At 28.7% G+C, this 17,227-nt stretch overlaps 2 protein-coding genes and 1 long non-coding RNA gene across 3 annotated transcripts; 1 reads left to right on the top strand and 2 right to left on the bottom strand.

Moving 5' to 3' along the window:
* Window positions 1-361: 361 nt before the first annotated feature.
* Window positions 362-884, bottom strand: LOC135956720 (uncharacterized). Its single transcript, XR_010576382.1, has 2 exons — window positions 601-884; window positions 362-529 (listed from the first exon to the last, which is right to left on the bottom strand). It is a non-coding gene; the product is annotated as an uncharacterized LOC135956720 (long non-coding RNA).
* Window positions 885-11,339: 10,455 nt separating this feature from the next.
* On the top strand, window positions 11,340-11,927 carry LOC135958229 (uncharacterized). Its single transcript, XM_065509117.1, has one exon. The coding sequence runs from the start codon at window positions 11,345-11,347 to the stop codon at window positions 11,864-11,866; it is 522 nt and encodes a 173-aa protein (XP_065365189.1). The 5' UTR covers window positions 11,340-11,344; the 3' UTR covers window positions 11,867-11,927.
* A 4,165-nt stretch (window positions 11,928-16,092) lies between these two features.
* On the bottom strand, window positions 16,093-16,852 carry LOC135957110 (uncharacterized). Its single transcript, XM_065507785.1, has one exon. It carries the CDS (start codon window positions 16,804-16,806, stop codon window positions 16,306-16,308), a length of 501 nt encoding a protein of 166 aa, XP_065363857.1. The 5' UTR covers window positions 16,807-16,852; the 3' UTR covers window positions 16,093-16,305.
* Window positions 16,853-17,227: the final 375 nt, after the last annotated feature.

Raw genomic sequence — 17,227 nt, 5'->3', positions numbered from 1 at the left:
GGTACACACACAAAATTCACCATACTTAACTTTAATATAGACATAAATTACACGACCTAATTTCATGGTGATCGGTCCATAATTGGTCATAGCCCCCATATAAGGCCCACTTCCGAAAATCACTCAAAAATATAAATTATTGAAATTTTAAAAGAAAAATGTTTTTGCTCTTTTACTTAGTGTAGGGTATTATATGGTCGGGCTTGACCGACCATACTTCCTTACTTGTTTAACATACATAGTTCCGAGAGAGTTCTATGAATTGACAGAATTTTAATTTCTCTTAGGCAAAAGCTTTATTCTTTTAGAGTTTTTTAAAAAAAATTTAAATAAATTTATCGAATTAAACTAATTTAATGAATAATTTGTTTAATTATATTTTTTATTTATAACTATTGTCGAACATATTGCCAAACTGTTTTCAAAATATTGAGTATAAAATTTTTGTTGTAATTTCAATGACGCTCATTTAACCAAATATCTTATACCAAGGTTCGTCCTCGTTTTCGATGGTTTTAGCTGCACTAGTCTTAAAATAATTAATAAATATAAATAATTTCAATTATGTTTTTTGTTTTAATTAAAAAATGTATACGCTACCTGTTTTTTAAATGGTTGTGGTTTAACATTTGTATTTAAAAATCTATCCGTTAGACTTCCTAATTGTTTGTTATCATTGTTAATGCATGTTCTGTCGTGCTTTAGATATTTACAATTTGCCAATATGTCTTTTACGGTACGTTTAGCACGTTTTGAATTAAAACTTTCTACCATTTGCAACTGAATTATTAAAAGCGTAATTAAGAGTATTGTAAAACATAACCGGAACATTTTAAAAATAAAATAAAATAAGTTAATTGATAATTATAAAAAATATAATTTAATGTCCGTTTATCTACAGCTTAAAAGTTGTACTACTTTATATGATTATCAGTAAATTTATTTTTATATATTGTAAAAATGATTAATCTAAAGAGATGATTTACAACATTGGTGGTGATGTACCCCATGGAAATAAATTCTATTTTAAAAACACATTAGATCGACTCGAAAAAAATGTTACTCCGCTTATCCAATGAAAGTATTTATTTGTATTTTGTTTCATTGTAAGATATTGTTTCGTTAATTTTGATTAGGGGGCCGCGAAGAACTATAGAAGCTATTAAGCTTAAATATTATTTTCCAATTCTGATTTGCCAAAAAAAGTAAATTTCCTATTGATCAACTTTGATTTACAATATCTTCTTTACATTAATATTTTGAAAGCCATGTTTATATTTCACCGTCCGAAAAATAGAGAAAAAATTCGTTAGACACGAACCGGATGATATACGTCTGAAACTATAAATTTAATAGAGAAAAACTGAGTTTTTCATTTCGTGATCCTGTGTCCTTTTTTAAGGACTTCAAAGTTTCAAAGAAGTACATTTTTCAAAAAATATTTAAAAATACTCCTGCTATTCCAACAATGACAAATTGTATATCGAAAGAACAAGAAGAGTTGTAAAATATTTTGTATTATCTTTATTTTATCCAGTAAGGATCAAAAGATGTCAAAAATGTCCTTTAAAATGTTTATCCTTTAATATCCTTTAAGATTGCCAATAAATTTCTTTTAAAAAAATAGTGCGTTAAAGACCCAAATATTCTATACTAAATGTCAAAATTTCATCCTTTATATATATAAAGGTCAAATTAAAATATAAAAAAATTTATTAGTATACAAAAAAGTTTTATTAAGAAAAGTGCATGTTTATAAACTACACCACAGTGGGTAAGGTATAATGGGATAGGGCAGTTGTTTGCAACATACAAAAATATTGTCCCAACACCAACCTTAAAGTATACCAATCTGCTCAGGATCACTTTCTGAGTCGACTAAGCGATGTCCGTCCGTCTGTGCGTCCATCCATGTAAATCTTGTAATCAAACTACAGGTCGCCGGTTTAAAGATAATTCGACAAAATTTGGCACAAACATTTATATTGCCTCAAGGATAAAGGCTATTTATCCTAGCCCCCATACCATCAATTGGCCTATTTGAAAATAGTAAAGCTCTCATAAATATCTTAATTATAAACATATTCAAACCAAATTCAGCACAATTAAGTTTTATGTAAGGTCAACAATATTCCATAGCTCCCATATAAGAAAAATTCTCGAAAATGTCATTAATATACATAAATCTCTGAAATATGTCAGTATCCAAACAAAATTCAACACAAATATGTTCCATATATTCGCAATTCATCCCACCAAATAAGTTTCATATCAAGGAAAACTCTTTATAATCATATAACCGGTGTAGGGTATCATAAGGTCGGGATTGTCCGATTTTACTTGTTTATTAAAAAGTCTTCTTCGTTGCTTTTCACAACGGATTTTGTTATATTTTTTTCGAATTAAACATTAAAATAAAATATAAAAAATCAAATAATTCAAATTTAAAATATTTTTAGCACTTAAGTAGTTAAGGTAGAAGGATGCAATTTTGGCATGTGGTATTCAATATATGGATCTTTAACTCACTATTTTTAAAAAAAAAAATTATTGGAAATCTCAAAGGATATTCAAGGATAAAAATTTTAAAGTACATTTTTGACATCTTTTGATCCTGACAGGATAAAATAAAAATAATACGAAATATTTTACAACTCCTCTTGATCATTTGACATAGTAGGATGATCAGAAGTATTTTAAAACATTTTTTTAAAAATGTACTCCTCTGAAAATTTGATGTCCTTTTAAAAGGAAACAGGATTACGAAATGAAAAACTGAAAACGCAGTTTTTCTCCATTTCTCCGGTTCGTGTCTAATATTGAGTGTCGTACGGTGTTTTACATACCTGGCAAAATAATTTACTTTAAAATCCTGTCTGTTTATTAAATATCTGATATGTATAATTCGAGAAGATACATAATTGTATCTTGTAGAATAATTGAAATGAAATGTGCTAAATAAATTTTATCCTTCTGTATTCTTCATTTGAAGTACATCAAGTATTAATTTTGTAAATAAAAATCACTTGTTTCTCTAATAATACTCGAGAGCTCTATTAATGGACTTTGTATAATTAAAATTAATATTGTTAACTAGTGTTTATTATAGATTAAGTTTTCATAAATAAACAATAAAAAAATGAAATGTGCTAAATTTTATTTTGAATTTTTAGTAAAGGCAACTACTTAACATACATTATATTTTAATGTATGTAGCACATTATTTTATTTAGAAGAGTAGGTACTTATTTTTATAAAGGTTGGTAATAAACTTTTGCATTTAGCACAGCTATCTCTAGTGTGTTTGACTAAAAAACGAGACGTTAGTTGTTCAACACCAATCGAAGAAATTAATTTTTTTTTATATTAATTTATATGTTTATGTTGAAACCATCATTAACTTACTGAGTACATGGATCAGTGTGTAAGCAGCTAGAGTTTCAAACACCATAAAAAAAAACAATCAACATGCCGGTTCGATTCCTACGCATGATATTTTTTTTCTGTTTTTTAGCTACATATTGAGGTGAATGTAAGTGATTGAAAGTAAATTTGTAAGCTAAACGCATTAATTTTATCAAATCGTGAACAAAAATAACTAGTGTTTCAGTCAATTAATAACTCAGGTCAATAGCAAAAAAAGGCTTCACTAACCACTATATAGATTTGATACATCATGGTGACCTAAGTACAAAATTGGTAAAATTTTTGAATTCTATAGATACATAGATTTTTTTTAATTTTTTTTCTATAATTGTGAATTTTGTTAGATCTTTCTCGATATAATTTATGATAACTCAAAAAGGGTTAGTCCGATATTATTGAAGTAAACGTAGAAAAGTTCAAATTTACATAATCTTTAATCTGTTTATATATTGCGTTTCAATCGGCTTAGTAGTTTCGAGGTTATAATAACAAATTGAAGCAAAATATAAATTTTTTTAGTAAAAATAGCAAGTTTTTGTGTTTTAAAAAACTCATGAAATATCGAAAACGGCAGAACTTGTTCAGGTTTATTACTTTGTCGAAAAACCGCATGTAGTAGAAACAAAAAAAGATATCAAAGATAAAAAATCGATTGATTTCGAATTTTCGAATTTATTCACAATTAAGCGAATTCGCTCATTTTCACGAAATTTTACTTTTTTGTTTGATATACATAAAATTGAGTAGTTAATGTTCTTCTTTCGATTGAATTTTGAAAACATTTTCCCCATGCTATGTACAAATTTTCACATACATATTGCGTTTTAATCGGCTCAGTAGTTTTGGAGTTATAATAACAAATTGAAGCAAAAACTATATTTATACCCTACACCACCTACACAGGGTATAATGCGTTTGTGCAGATGCTTGTAACGCCCAAAAATATTAGTCTAACACCCACCTTAAAGTATACCGATCGACTAAGAATCACTTTCTGAGTCGATTAAACGATGTCCGTCCGTTTGGCTGGCTGGTCGGCTGTAAACATTGTGCGCAAAATGGGCGAACGGATTAAAGGTTATGTAAATTTAAACTTTTCTATGTTTATTTTAATAATATCGGACTATCCCTTTTTGATTTATCATAAATTATGTGCAGAAACTTCTAAAAAAATTCACAATTTTAGAAAAAAAAATAAAAAAAAACTTTTCCATAGAATTTAATATTTGGACCATATTTGTACTACTGGAACCACAATATGTACATCAAAATTGTGTAGTGGTTTAAAAAGCCTCCAATTTTAGGTTTCGATTTTGTTGCCCTGTGTAAGTAGTTATTACTTAGCTTAAAAATTACTTGCTGACTTACTAGGTAGAGTTTTTGCTGGGATATTACAAAGTTTTCTCAAATGTTAAATCTGACGCAATGAAGCTATTAATACATTTGTAATCGACATATCTCTGTGAATCTAACCTTTCTGCTCTTTTAACAATCAAAGCAAAGAACCGATCACGTATGCATTCCCACCACAGCCGCTTGAACTCACCAGAATGATCCGAGTTCACTCGGCCAAGGTATGTCAACTCAGCAATCACTGCTGCTACAACAACAATCGTTCACGTATGGATCTTGTACATCAAAAACATTGCCGCGATTATTAATATTATTTATGATTTCATTATCACTTAATAACTTTTTATCTGGATTTTAGACTATAAGTTGAAATTGCGAAAAACCAAAATTGAAATTAAGAAATCCAAATTAGTATTTGCAAAATAAAAATTTAAAATGGGAAATCCAATTTATTATTGAGAGAATATAAATTTTAATTCAGAAAAGCTAGGGTAGGGTATATTGAGAAAAATCTAATAGAAATTAAAAAATCCACATTAGTATTGAGAAAAAGCAATTAAAATTGAGAAATCGAAATTAATATTGAAAAAATACAAATTAAGAAATTATTAATAGAAATTGCTGTTAATATTGTTATGTTTTTATATAAGAATATGAATAAAAAAGTGTTCCGTGATTTCAATATCAGTGAATTTTATTAATTTAAAAATATTACATTCATTTTATAAGAATAAAAAAAAACAACAATTGGGGATTTTTGTGAACATTATTAATTATGTTAGGTGAGATCAAATAAACATATATGACAATCCTAGTATAACTTAAAAAGTGACTGGCGGTTATTTATAATAACTAAGATCGCCCGGTGGCCGAAATTTGACCACTTTTAAAACGCTTTTTAGCACTTTTATGGAAAGAATTTTTAAATATTGTTTTTATTGTGCACATCTAGAGAAAAACCCTTTAAACCATATATGTTTCATCAATATTGATGTACAATAACATACTTAAAAATGTACCACAAAATAAGATTTAAAAAAAAAATCGAAGGGGATGCATTAATAATTTATTTTCCATTTGCCTTCTGCTTAAAAAATGGTGTAATAATTTTAATTACCAATACTATATATATTTTAAACACTCATGATTAATACAAAGAGATGGTATCACAAATAATTTCTATGTGGTTAATATCATGAAATAAAAAAAAAATAAATATTTATAGGCTTCATCATGAGAAAGTTTTACATTTGCTATTTTTACAATTTGCATTTACGACCCCATAAATATGTATATAGGGTCGCCCTTTATTTGCACTTTATCCATCTTTGATGATTTTGATTAAATATTGAAAATACGAATAAAAATAAGTTTTTGTATTTTTTTTAACCATAGATATTTAAATATATACATTTTCTGACATCAATCATCTGTTAAGAAAAAAAACATACAAATTCAAGTTTATCTCAAATTTATTATTTTCATAATTTATTTTAACAAAATTTCAAAAAATTCAAAAAAATTGTCATCAATTATTTATTCACTCTACGTACAATTTCCTGTCATATCTTGTTACATAAGTATATGGGGATTGTCAAGAGAACCAATTTTTGCTATCGGTGTCTTCCGATCGGTATGAAATTTGCACCAAGGCTAATCGTATTCTTAGCAAAATGTGTCACAAATAGTGTAGCTATTCTTATAGTTTACGTATTTCTAGCTATTTCTTTAATTTTTCGAGAAAAGAAAATTTAAAAAAATTTTACATTTTTTTCCAAAATCAAAAACTTTTTTGACTATTTTTTATATCACGTACGATATACCCTTATTTTGATCTTTATTTTAGATAAACATTTTTCTAAAGAACTTATTATTTTTTATAAAAAAGGACCCTCTGAATGGAGCATGAAGACCAAATTATTTTTCAGATATTCTTATTTTTGCAAAATCTATTTCACTCTATAGGTTTACAAATGTCACGTCCGATGACAAGGAATTGTCCATATGTTAATTAATATAATATGAACAAAAAATGAATGGCTGCTACTGGTATTAAACCACTAACGTCTCGTTTTTCAGACAAACACTCTAGATAGATGTGCTAAATGCAAAAGTTCATTACCAACCTGTATAAAAATAAGTACCAACTCTTCTAAATAAAATAATGTGCTAGGTAACGATCACTCATTACAATATAATGCATGTGGTAACTACTTAGTAACCATTACTAAAACTCACAAAATTGTTTCTTAATTATTGTTTAATACTTAAAATTTCGTGCAGTTTATTTTAATTTTCGTAAAACTATATAAAAATGTTAATATATTTGACATAAAAAAGTTTTGGATTTTTATTTGTTCTCAATCATATAATTTCACAAAATTTTGCAGACCAATGTTTAAGTATTCGAAATTACTTCGAACGCTTACAATTAATGGATCATTCGCTTATTTCTTCATCTAAATGTAGTGCCACACATGGCAAATATATGATAAAAACGTAACCACTAACTAAATGAAATATATTTTCATTCTTTTATTTATTACAAAAACTCCTTTGATTTAGGACAATTCAAAACAAATATTTAGTTTTATTTGATTTGATGCTGTTTGATCTTACAAATCACTTGTAAGAGTAAACAACTTCAAACAAATTTGTGCTAAAAAAAGTGGTTTAGATTTTTTAGGTAAATATTTGCCATGTGTGACCATCCACACTTTAAGAAGCAAAGTGTTGCTCGTTATTTTTTTAATTGGTGCTTCCTAAAATTATAAGAATTCTTACTGGTATGTGACTATCTATTTGGACTTTGTATGTTTTTTAGATTATTATGATTTAGCTAGCTTTAATTTTTTAAAAATAATTTCATTCAATATTAAGTAAAATTAAAATTTAAGTAGCTATAAAATTGAAACCATGCAATGCTACAGAAAATTGTTTAGTATTAATTTAATTTATTATTTTAAATAGTATGTCTTCCGTTTATTTTTTTAGAAAAGTTTTCAGTTAATATTTATTCACGCAGCCAAGGAATTATTGCGTTTTATACCAAATAATTCAAATAAACCCTCTAGCAATAGATAGCCCATAGGTTTCTGCGCAATTTCCTGCAATGATACAAAAAATTAAATCATATTTATTAAAGTACATATAATAACTTCTGAGAAATAAAACAACAATAAAATTATATTAAACATAATAAAAATCTATATGAAGGTGTAAAGTCGGGGAGTAGAGTTCACACCTGAAATACTACAACTACTTGGTTCAATTTGCCACTTATGTCAAAATTGTTCCACTGTAGCCCTATCCATTTAAAGAAATTTTAAGCAAATATTTGAAGTTCAACTCAACTAATCTATTGACGTTCCAATTTTTAAAGAAATCTAAAGCAGTTAAGTAGTTACATATTTATATAGTGCGATAGGCTTCATAGTGCATATTAGTTTAAAGACTCCATTATGACTCAACTCTCTCAGAAATATTTATGATTATCTCACCTTTGGCTTCTCAAATGGTCGAAATTGTGTGATGGAATTGTCTGAATCTCGCAAATTTTGTTGATTTGTATCAATTCTTTTATTGTCAATACATTTTCCAGTATGTGTAATGTATTTGCAAGGCATTCCCAACAGAAGTCTTGGTTGACGCAACGAATTTTCGTCTTCAGTAGCTGAAGACGAACTTATAAAGTCGAACTTTATACTGACAAACATCACTCCAATTAATATTAGCTCTTTGATCATTTTTTCTTAAGAAATTATTTTTAAAATTATTTAGTGTAGCAATTCTATTAAGACTAGTGTTGTGTTTGGTTATTGACTTTATATTAACTACATTTATTTTAAAACTTTTATAAAGAAATTCTCAAGCATGTAAAATGGTCAATATGAGTAGTAAGAGTTTGCAAATCAATGATTCATTATCAAGTTTTTATTAAGATATTTCGCAGTTAGTGTTTAAAAAAAAAATCTTTTAATATAAAATATAAAACTCCTTGAGGTTAATTTTTTGGATGTTAAAATAAAAAGAATTATTAAAAACAAGCAAGAGAGCTATATTCGGCCGTGCCGATTCTTATTTACCCTTCACAAAATTATACTTCAAAATAAAAATTTTAAATATTTTTAGGTAAACAAAATAAATTTTTTTTTTAAAGTTGTTTTTTTCATTTTTTGAAAAAAAACATTTTCGAATTTTTTTTTTTTAATTAAAATTTTTATATACATCGTTACAAATGTCTTTGAAATATCTATCATTAGATATCGATATTGTCTATATTAATGACTTAGTAATCCAGATATTGGTCAAACATAGGTCACAAATCGAGATTGTCCTGGTTTTTTCCTTATATCTCAGCCATTTGTGGACCGATTATCTCGATTTTAAATAGCAACCGAGCCGGAAGAATTCCGTAGATACTGATGTATGCTTGCGTATGAAAGTTATTTGGGGCTTCGGAAAGTTGATTTCAACAGACAGACGGACATGGCTTAATCGAGTCCGCTATCTATTAGGATCCAAAATATATATACTTTATAGGCTCGGAAAATTATATTGTGGAAATTACAAACGGAATGACAAACTTATATATACCCTTCTCACGAAGGTGAAGGCTATACAAGTAAGAGTGTTATATTCGGTTGTAACGAATATTGTATACCCACCATCAATATGTGACAATAAAATATGATATAGTGGTTATATGGACCGATCCTCACAAAAACTTATGAATGTTCAAGTCATTTGCTGAGGGGAACCTTGTATGGGGACTAGGGACAAATGTTTCTGATTTTCGTCATACTTCACAGTATAATTTCAGACTATATAGAACTTATTTGTACCAATAAGTTTTGATGCATAATGAACATATTTACGACTGCTCAGACATTATTCCGGGAGGATATTTGTATGGAGGCTAGGTGAAATCATGGACCGATATTGTCCATTTTCAATACCAAACAAATCATATCAACAGAGTGTATTTGTGGAAAATTTCTGCCAGCTAGACATACAGAAAGGCGGGCGGACATAGCTAGATCGTCTTCGAATTTCATAAGGACCACCTTGAGTATATAAACACTTTTGTTGGTCTGCGATGAATATTTCGATGTCTTACAAACGGAATGACAAAATTAATATACGCCCTCTTTTTTGATGGTGGATATAAAAACTCTTTTACCAGCTAGAATTAGTATAAAGCTCGCGAAGATAATAAGTTTAACATATGTTTGAAGCATTATTATAGCTAAATAAATTATTTTCTATGCTCATTGTTACATCTAAAACTAAATTCAATCAATAAAAGTTGTTGTGTGAATGATTAATAAGAAATGTGGAACACGATTGAACAAAACTTGAATCTCAGTTCAAGTATTTGTACAACAAATAAAGATGACTTACGATTATGTTTGCTGCAAAAATAACAATGCACAGTGGGGCCTACGTAAAATATGTAAATGATAGATAAATATGTGACTTCTTTGCTTTTTGCCAACGGTATTGGCGGATTGAACGCATCTTCTTCATCTGTTGGAATACATGATTCGAGACAAGAGTCCCCCAACACCAAGATCATCCATTTCTTCTATTAGAGAGTTAGGATCATAAGATCCTTCTACAGGTTCCGAAAGGTCCATAACGACCTATTCTGATATAGTTTAATTACACTATACAACAACAAAAAAAAATTACGAGGTCCGACCAATAAATTTTGATAGAGGCGTTTTGATAGTTTACATCTAAATTTCATTTGAGGGGGGGGTTAAAGTTTCCCAACTCTGGCACATTCTTATTGTAAATCGTCATAAGAAACCATGTGATCCTTACATTTTAGGTATAAAATGTGTTCAGCAAAGTTATGTAAAATGTTACTGAGAATATTTTTGTATAATATGTTAACCCTCTAAATCCCCAAGGCATGGGTCTTTTTTGTCCTTCTTTTAAAAATTAGCAAAAAACACCATTACAGCAGGGATTTAAGTGGTTAAAATGTTCCGCAAAAATATTATCCGTAAAATTTTACTATAGGTCCCTAAATACACCAAAACGGAAAATTCAACCAGAAAGTCAGAAATAAGACACAACAAAAGAGAGCTTAGGGTTAATTTCGCATTTATTAAGAATTTTATTTTAAAGAACATTTTAGGTATAACATGTATTCAGCAAATTTATGCAAAATGTTACGAAGAACATTATATGTTACATATTTATTACCTTTTGCAATTAGCCCACTGTGCAATGTTAATAATGCGATGAAAGAGAAGAGAAAAAGAAATTGAACACAATAAAAGGTAAAAATCATGATTTGACCATAAACCACCAAAACATGACAGTTACTTAACCACTTTTTTTCAGCATCTCTACTTGCTGCTGTTATAAAATTCTTACCAAACTGTGAAAGCAGCATCAACATCATCATTATTCTTTTGGCCATTATTGCTATTACACAAACTGCAAGTAAACAGTTTAAATTGAAGTTTTAAAAAGCAAACAACATACTTACTCTTACAGCAGTTTGTGTTGCCAAAGAACAAAAAAAAAATTAACGAACCAAGGATACAACATGAAAACACTATTCATTTTTATAGGAATTTTCATATTTCTCCTATTCGAGGATGTGGGCCATGTACAAGCAGCTGCTGTACTGTGTCCTGAAAGCAAACCAACTGTAGACCTGGCGGACCATAAAGCACTTGCAGACAATAGCACCGATGAATACGATGTCAAAAATAACAACAACAACAACAGAGAAGGAAATAAAAATTCATTAAATAAACTATTCCACAACATACAATGTACTTTGGAAAAAGCTAAACCCTGGGTGGCTGAATTGCAACAGGAAGCCAAACGTTTGGAAGAAGCTGCTAAACTTTTAGGTTTAGGCATCTTAAATTCATTCGGTGAATTTGTTGATAAATTGGTGGAAGAAAATGCTGAGACACCGACAAATTTCCCAGATAATTCTACACTTACTGCAGAGAATTCAGGCAATTCAACGGAAATTGTTAGTGAAGAAATTTCACAGTATTTGTGTCCTGAAGGATTTATAGCAGATCATAATGGTATATGTGAACGTATCGATTAAAATCAAGTTAAAGTGTTAATTTTTAATAAATATATGGACAATTATAAACAAACATTTAAAAGCTTACAAGTGTATTAAATTAAAAACAGTGTACAGTTGGGCCAATGGGAAAATACATTTTACAGAGTATTATATTTGAAAGTATGTAGTATGAATATTTTTTATGTCAAAATTAGACAACTTATGCCCGTAATTTCAACAAAAAGATATCGATCAGTGCTTAGTTAGTTATGGAGTAAAAATATTTGGTAATTTTGACCCATAGATATATGTATAGTTGTTGAAATTACAGTTATTAACTGAATTAAAAAGTAATTATTCAAAAACCTAGGGAGTTCTGCATTCAGAAAAATAATTTTACTAAAATAGAGAAATTATAAAAATGTCAACATATGGCAAAAATATTTGTTTTTCTTTTCACAATTTCGAATATTATGTTATTAGCCGAAGCGTATCCCAGAAAGAGTATTCTGTATCGATCGAAACAAAGAGTATTCGGACGGGGCAAGGTCTGTACTATAAGGCGGGTGAGGCAAAACTTCCCACTTCATTATAAATTGTTTTTAAAAGGTATTGCATGATTTGTCCGAGCGTTGTCATGATGGAATATTACTTTTTTATGTCTGAAAAAGTAATATTCTGGACGTTTTTCGGCAAATGCTAGCTTCAAACGGTGGTCTTTCTCTTTAAAGTTTTTTTTTGAAAATTAGCATATTAATTTAATAGCTATTAAGGAGTTTTTGCGTGTTCTTCTTATATAAATGTGAAATGATTAGGAACTAGTTTTAAATCTATAGAAACTAAATTAAAAAAAGTTTAAAGGCCAGAACAAATTAAAAGGGGCTATTAGAGGTTAAGTGTAAATTACATCTAATACTATAAAGTATCAAGAGTAAATACTATAACTTTCAGCTGCAATTATCTGCCATTCCAATAACCAGAACGATTTCAGTGCCTTCATATTTTACACATTTTTTTTGTATTTTTTTGGTCAATTTCAAAAATTATGTAAGTTTGAGAGTTATTTACGTCTATGCTGATTTGGCCAAACCATTTTTCAATGGCTCATTTATGTTATTTTAATTATAAACCTAATTGAAGCCATTTACAAAAATTACATACTTTTTTCGATACATTTATAACGTCAATGTTTATTTGGCCAACTCCTGTATACAATTTCTAATATTTTTTGCGATGGATCAAGTGTGTTTTTCTTAAATGTACACAACTAACTTTTCCGATAATTTCAAAACGTTCATGATTGTTTGGCTAAACCCCGTATATGTATTCCGAAATTTGTAGGACCATTTGTGTAATCACCAGGGAAACCGGAAATATGCTCTAAAAAAAGCGTTTTAGGCGCTTTAAATATGCAGTAAAAACTTTAAAATATGCTCTTAAAATTTAAAAAATATGCTCTTAAATAAACAAACTTTTACATAATTTTTAACCAAAAAAAATTTACTTAAATTTTCAAATAAAAACCGTTGTCTATTGGATCTGAAAACATTTTTAAACATAGAAAATGTTCTTTCGACATCAACTGATGTTACAGGAGCAAATTTAAAAGACAATATTTCTTTAACACTTAGAACGGTTAAGTTTGAATTAGAACTAAAATTTGATATTTAGATGGAGCTATTATTAAAATAGTGTTTATTTTATATTAAAACAAGTAAGAGTGCTATATTCGGCTGTGCCGAATCTTATATACCCTTCACCTAATTATACTTCAAAATAAAAAATTTAAATATTTTTAGGTGAACAAAAATTTTTTTTGAGTTTTTTAATTTTTTGGATAAAAAAATTTTAGAATTGTTATTTTAAATTTTAAAAAAAAAATTTCTGTTTTTTAAATTTTTTTTTTGGTGAAAAGCCATCTATTTTTCAATTTTGAATTTTAAAGAAAGGAAGTAAAAGCCTGTAACACAACAGCGAAAAATAAGTATGACAAAATTTGTTTTTGATAAACTCAAAATATGCTATTAAACAGTAAAATATGCTCTAAAAACGCAAAATATGACATAAATATGCTCTTAAAACAAATATATGCAAAAATATGTATTTAAGGGTAAAATATGCAAAAATATGCACTAACAAATCGATGCCAAAATTCTTAAATAGTTCTGAAACGTGTAAATATCTTACCCATGTGCTCATTAGACTCACCAGAAAAAACATGCATTTGCATATTTTGGTTTCCCTGGTAATCACTTATGCTATTCTTCATTTTTGGGCTAATTTTCAGGCATTTACATGAATAACCTATTTTTTCAATGCTTTTAAAATGACCATGATTGTTTGACCAAACCCCGTAAATGTAATCCGAAATTTGAAAGACAAATTTTTTTTTTCGATCACATATTTTATTCTTTATTTTTGGATTAAATTTCAGCACTTACATGCAATTTTTTTAATACATTTAGAACGTCCATGCTTTTTTGGCCAAACCATGTATTTGAACATCGAAATATTTATCGATCGATCGGTTATATTATTCTTAATACAAATACAAAATTTCAAATATTTTTATGAAGAAATAAAGAAGTTATGGATATTTGGCCGGAATTGACCACCGTGCGATGTTTGAATATCATTTGACATATAACATCGTCATTCAAGGTATCTCTGCTTTTGGATCAATCATGCTGCTCGCAAGCGTTTTAAAATTGCTGTTTGAGTAGCTCCCAATAATCTTGAAAGCACTTGTTACTCAATTTTCATTAAGTAATGCCTTCAGTTCTTGGTTTTCAAACTTTGTTGGCTAACCTGGGTGATCTTTGTCTTCTGTGTCAAATTTACCACTTCTGAATCGAGCAAACCATAACTCGCACGTTGATGGAACACATTCACCATAAGCTTTGGTCGACAATCGGTGTGCTTCATAGCAGACAAATTAAAGAATTAAAGCAAAACTTCCCGCATATGAGCTTTGTTCCCGCATTTTCGAAGCAAAACAAAAGGCTTTGTTGTTTATACTATAATGTTCAAAACAACATATAATTTATTAAACACAAAAACCACATTCAAAAGATATGCCATCTATTGTAAATCACGCATTTTTAAGTCATACCTCCAATAACAATTCAATGAAAATTTCGAACTATTAACATTGATGGATGAATGAGAGTTAGAACCGTTCTTAAGAAAGGGTGTTAGCTATTTGACGCTTCAATATAACTACTTCCGATTATGACAATATCAAGGATTAAGGAACTAGTTCTATAACCATTCCAGTTAATGGGTACTGAATTCGTAAGTTGATAGAAAAATTAAGGTTCATACAAAACTTGTTTATGTACAATTTCATCACGATATTAATTATAATGAATGTTCAAGTCATTTTTGGAAGGGGGCCTTGTATGGGGATTAGGGACAAATGTTGCCGGATAATGAACATATTTATGACTGCTCAAACAGTACAATCAAACCTTATCAACAGAGAGTATTTGTTAAAAATGTCAGCGAGCTAGCTCCTTTCATTGGATCCTACAGAGTTTTCAACTGATAGACGGACCGACATAGCTAGATCGTCTTAGAATTTCATAAGAACCCAGAATATATATAATTTTGGCGATGAATATTTCGATCTGTTACAAACGGAATACCAAATATATACCCCCTTATTTTTTGATGGTGGGTATATAAAGTAATGGGTACTGGCTTCGTAACAGTTTCATCGAACTTGTTACGAAGATGACAATTTGAAACAAAAATTATTCATGCGATCTAGAACTAGTAGTGGAACTAATGAAGTTTATTTATTATGGTCAGTTTACTAACCACATTTTCTATAGTCTTTAAAACATATTTTATTAAACAATTATATTTTTTGAAGTCATCGTTTATGATTTTTTGCAAAACTTTGCCGTCAGGGTGCTCAGTTTTTTTTTCAATAAAAAAGCACAGAGTGTTTATTGTTCATCGAATCCAGTGTTACTTTGATATTTCGGTTGTTTGGTCAGAAAATTTTGTCAAAAAGAGCTATTTTTTAATGCAATGGTTAGTAAACTAACCACTTCACTCAACAAAAAACCCCGGAATGGGCTGGTTTTTTCATGTTTTGATTAATTTTTTCTTACTTTTTATAATAAACTAACCTTTATTAAAGTAAAAATGCAATAAAAAGAGTATATCTATTATCTCGTTTACCTTACACATAAAAATCATAAATGATTTCTCTGATTTAATAAAATAAATTATTTATTAGCAAATAAAAAACAAGATTTAGACACATTCAGAATATATTTCTTAAAATTTTACATACATATGTATATTCTACTCTAAATATTTTATTTTTCAACTACATATTATATATCTATATAAAAACACACACATTTCTCTTAGCAACTAATGTAAATTAGAAACTTTGGTTTACTTTTAGGTTTTTTTCAGCTTATAAAACTGCACTTCTCATTCTTACAAGATCAATGTTTCTCCTACTTCCGTAATTTTCTGCAATTGCCCAATGAATCCAATATATGACCATGACCACATTCCTGATCAGCTTTCAATATATCGGGATTTATTAACTCAACATTTTCCAAAAAGAATTTCTTATCGGTGACAACCACTTCATCAGAGTCTTTGTGCAGACGATCCTTCAGATCATGAAATTTTACTTTGATATCAGAACCAACTTCCTTGGCTTTTGTGGCGAATTTTTTGACACCCTCCTTAACATTTTCATTTAGTTTTTCGGCGTTTTGCTTGAAATTTTCACCAAATTTCTTGGCGCCCTTTTTCACTTCACAGCCAAGTTTCCTAAAGAAATCGCCAATTTTTTCACCCGAATCTTCTGCACTAGCAATTTTGGGTCCAATGCCGGGTATCTCACTTAGTGAGGGTAGAACTTTTTCATCACATTCGAAAAGATCAGCTTTTGAGGGAATTATCAAGAGTGAAAGTATTAAAATACTTAGAGCTATGAAATTTTTCATGTTTTTATGTTTTTTTTTTAACTTCAAATTTTATATTTGACTTAAAATGCAGCAGATGTAGTCGATATGTTTTTGTATGCTTCCGTTGGCGTATCGCGAAAAACTGATTGTATTATGTTGACAGTTTTAAACAGAACACTTTATTTATTTAGTCGCCTTCAAATACAATTTGTTTGTTAAAATTTGTGTTTTTGTTCATCTGAATTTAAGTGGCTGTTGAGTACAACTTAAGTTTTAATTCAATCAAGAAAATTATCTTCTCCTTCCTACTCCTCGCATGCGTCATGTAGAGCAGTTTCTGTGAAGTGTAAATTGTTTGTATTTGTACGTTTGTTTTATTTACACTCGAAGAAAGTAATTAATATTGCTAAATAAATAGCATAAAATCAAATCTAGTAGAAATATAGAAGAGAGATTTAAG

This window comes from Calliphora vicina, chromosome 4 (genome assembly GCF_958450345.1).
Source record: "Calliphora vicina chromosome 4, idCalVici1.1, whole genome shotgun sequence".
Taxonomy (NCBI): Eukaryota; Metazoa; Arthropoda; class Insecta; order Diptera; family Calliphoridae; genus Calliphora; species Calliphora vicina.
This window is presented reverse-complemented; position numbering and strand designations above follow the sequence as displayed.